At 33.0% G+C, this 3,503-nt stretch overlaps 1 protein-coding gene across 1 annotated transcript; it reads left to right on the forward strand.

The window, feature by feature from the left end:
- Window positions 1–264: 264 nt before the first annotated feature.
- On the forward strand, window positions 265–1,047 carry LOC139502884 (uncharacterized). Its single transcript, XM_071292571.1, has one exon. The coding sequence runs from the start codon at window positions 265–267 to the stop codon at window positions 1,045–1,047; it is 783 nt and encodes a 260-aa protein (XP_071148672.1).
- Window positions 1,048–3,503: the final 2,456 nt, after the last annotated feature.

Here is a 3,503-nt window from a genome sequence, read left to right on the forward strand (position 1 = left end):
TGTTTCGTACGTTACGAAAACTATAGACACAAGTAGAGATTTGTCTATATATTTTTATATACGTGAGAGCCGATAAGAAATAAAACATGTCTGAAACAAAAGTAACCTTCGGCCAAAGTGCGGATGAAGCACTAGCTCTTCTTAAAAACATTCAAAACATTGTTTTCAAACTTGAATCTCGTATTGAAAATATTGAAAAAGAAGTAAGCAAGATAGAAGATATAAAGATACAATTAATTTCAATGTCTTCCCAAATAAATGACCATGGAAAAGCGTGTTCAGGAAGTCGAAGACCGGAACAGCAAAATAGAGGACAGCGTCGAGGAGATGAGTAAAATCGTTAACTCGGCCTTCGATAAATATACTGACAACTCGGAGCAAATCGAAATTTTAAATAAAGCCATAAAAGCTCTTCAAAATACCAAAGATAATCGGAAACTCGATGAAGTACATGTCTCCAAATTGCGATCTCTTGAAGAAGATGTGGTAGAAATGAAATGGAGATCTATGCAAAATAATTTAATATTCAGTGGACTAAGATATCAACCAGACGAGGATACGGAATTAAAAATACGAGATTTCATCAACAAAGAGCTTGGCATATACAACACTTTATCCTTTGGAAATGTCCATCGATTCGGGAAAAAAGACCGAAACGGTATTAGACCTATAGTAGCTCGCTTCACATCCAGACGAGATCTTGAGTATGTCTTGAAATGCGCGTACAGATTGAAAGGTACCGATTACGGGATAAAGGAACAATTTCCCAAAGAAATAGAATTAAAACGCAAAGAACTTTATCCTATACTAAAACAGGCCAAAAAGGACAATAACAAAGCGGTTCTAGTACGAGATCGATTATATATCAACGGAGAACTCTACAAACCGCAACCAAATATTTCAAACACTCAAGGAAGGGAATTTAGAGATAGCCTTATTGATAGACCAACACACTCTCAGATTCCAGTGAATAGTGGCCCTCCAGTTCCACCAAGGCCCTATAAACGTTCACGAATAAATTCTGACGAGATAGAAAATACTCAATAATAGGACAGGTCAACAAGAGGTGAATTGAAATTTTCATTTTTAAACATATGTGGACTTAAATCAAAATCTTTAGCACCAGAATTCTCAGAACTCGTTATCAACAACGATATATCTATATTTGTAGAAACAAAAACAGATAAATTAGACATTATATCACTCCCTAACGGATATAGTTGTTTTAGTAAACATCGATCAAAGTTTAAAAGAAAGTCAGGTGGCATAGTAATTATTTACAAATCTGATCTTGAAAAATTTCTTACATTTCCAAAAACAAACTCAGAATTTGTGCAGTGGATACAATTTTCGAAAGATCTTTTAAATGATCATGTACTAATGGGCTGTGTCTATATACCACCAGAAGGATCAAAAACTCATCGGTAGATGCTTTTACTGAAATTGAAAACGAATTTCTTCATTTGTCTGAACCTAATCTAAAAAACGTCTTAATAGGGGATTTTAACGCTAAGACATCTACATTACCGGATTATGTTATCCCAGATCAACTTTTACTTGAAATTCTAAATACTGATGATACACACACGATGCATTACTTTTCCGATGACAATTGGCTCTTAACAAACAATATTTCCTTGCAAAGATATAGCAAATGTGCATGTAGACCAAATACGTATGGTCACCGACTTCTAGATTTGTGTAAAAAAATGAATATATATATTGCTAATTCAAGAATATGTAATGACAAAACAGTAGGAAAAATTACTTGTAATGTCGTTAGCGTCGTTGATTATCTAATACTTAGTTCTGATCTTTTTCAAATGACAAAGCATTTCGAAGTTGAAGAATGAATCCTATCCTATTAGATGTCCACTGTAACCTTAAGTTTACTCTGGAATCACAACCATATACTAATATCAACAATGTGAAAACCGTCGAGAAGCAAGTTATAAAATGGAATAATAATAAACAAGATAAATTTGTCAAATTTGTTAAAGAAAAAAAGTCTGAAGGAATACGGGACTTAGAAACTATTCTTGATAAATTAATCGATCGAAATGATACTGTACAACAAACCGATATTGATACGGCAATGAATAAAATTTGTGAAATATTTAACAGCTCTTCCATCTCTGTTTGGAACAAAATGTATAAACCAGAAATATGCAAAGCACAATGAAAAACCATGGTATAAAAGAGGATGCAAAAGCAAAAGAAATTTATTTCATCAAGCTAGACAAAGATACGGGAACTTAAAGAGTAAAGAAAATAAAAAGGCTTTAAAAGAAGCAAGTAAATCTTATAAAAAAGAACTAATTCGGAGTTTTGATTTCCAAATGAATACCGCAAAAGATCTTAGAAAACTGGCTAAATCTGACCCAAAACGGCTATGGCAAAAATTAAATAGTATAAATACCAACAAATCAAATAAAACTGATGCTGTTAAAATTGAAGACTTATATGAACATTTCAAACGTCTAAGCCAAGATGAAGTCATCGAAGACAACTCAGACATAGATTTATCAAAGGTACCACCAGAGAACATTAACAGAATTTTAAATTCTCCAATCACAGAAGAAGAAATCTTGAATGTCGTAAAAAAACTTAAAAACAATAAGGCTTCCGGATATGATGGTATTGTGAATGAACATATTAAACATACGGTTAAGGAAATGTTGACCATCTATCACAAGTTATTCAACATTGTTTTAAATACCGGGAAGGTACCAGATTCATGGACAATGGGAATTATTCAACCTATCTTCAAGAATAAAGGCAACATATATGATCCTAGTTCGTACAGACCAATAACATTAGTATCATGTCTTGGGAAAACTTTCACATCTATCTTAAATGAAAGACTTGGGGAACTGTCAACTGAGGTCAATCTGATTTCCGAGGCTCAAACAGGCTTCAGAAAATGATATAGTACATTGGATAACATATTTGTATTACATTCATTAATATCAATTTATCAAGCACTTGGAAAAAAACTCTTTTGCACTTTTGTTGATTTTTCGAGAGCCTTTGATACAATCTCTCATACATCTTTATGGATAAAATTACAAAAGGCGAATATTTCTGGGAAATTTTTTAAAGTAATATATAGTATGAATAGTGATGTTAAATCTTGCGTAAGGAATGGGAACGAAGTGTCAGCCGTTTTTAACTGTAACATCGGAGTGAGACAGGGAGAAAACTTATCCCCCTTTTTATTTGCTGTTTATCTAAACGATCTGGAGTCTTTCTTTGCCGGAAATGATGTTCAGAACTTGCAAGTTATCGAAAACATTTGCCACAATCATTTGCATATATATATTAAACTTTTCGTTCTTTTGTACGCCGATGACACTATAATTATATCTGAAACAGCCGAATCAATGCAACACGCCTTAAATGTTTTTGAAAGATACTGTGTCCGATGGAAGTTAAATGTTAATTTATCGAAGACAAAGGTTGTTGTGTTTTGCAAACGGAAATCAAGAACATTACCAAAGTTT

This window comes from Mytilus edulis, chromosome 1, assembly GCF_963676685.1.
Source record: "Mytilus edulis chromosome 1, xbMytEdul2.2, whole genome shotgun sequence".
NCBI lineage: Eukaryota > Metazoa > Mollusca > Bivalvia > Mytilida > Mytilidae > Mytilus > Mytilus edulis.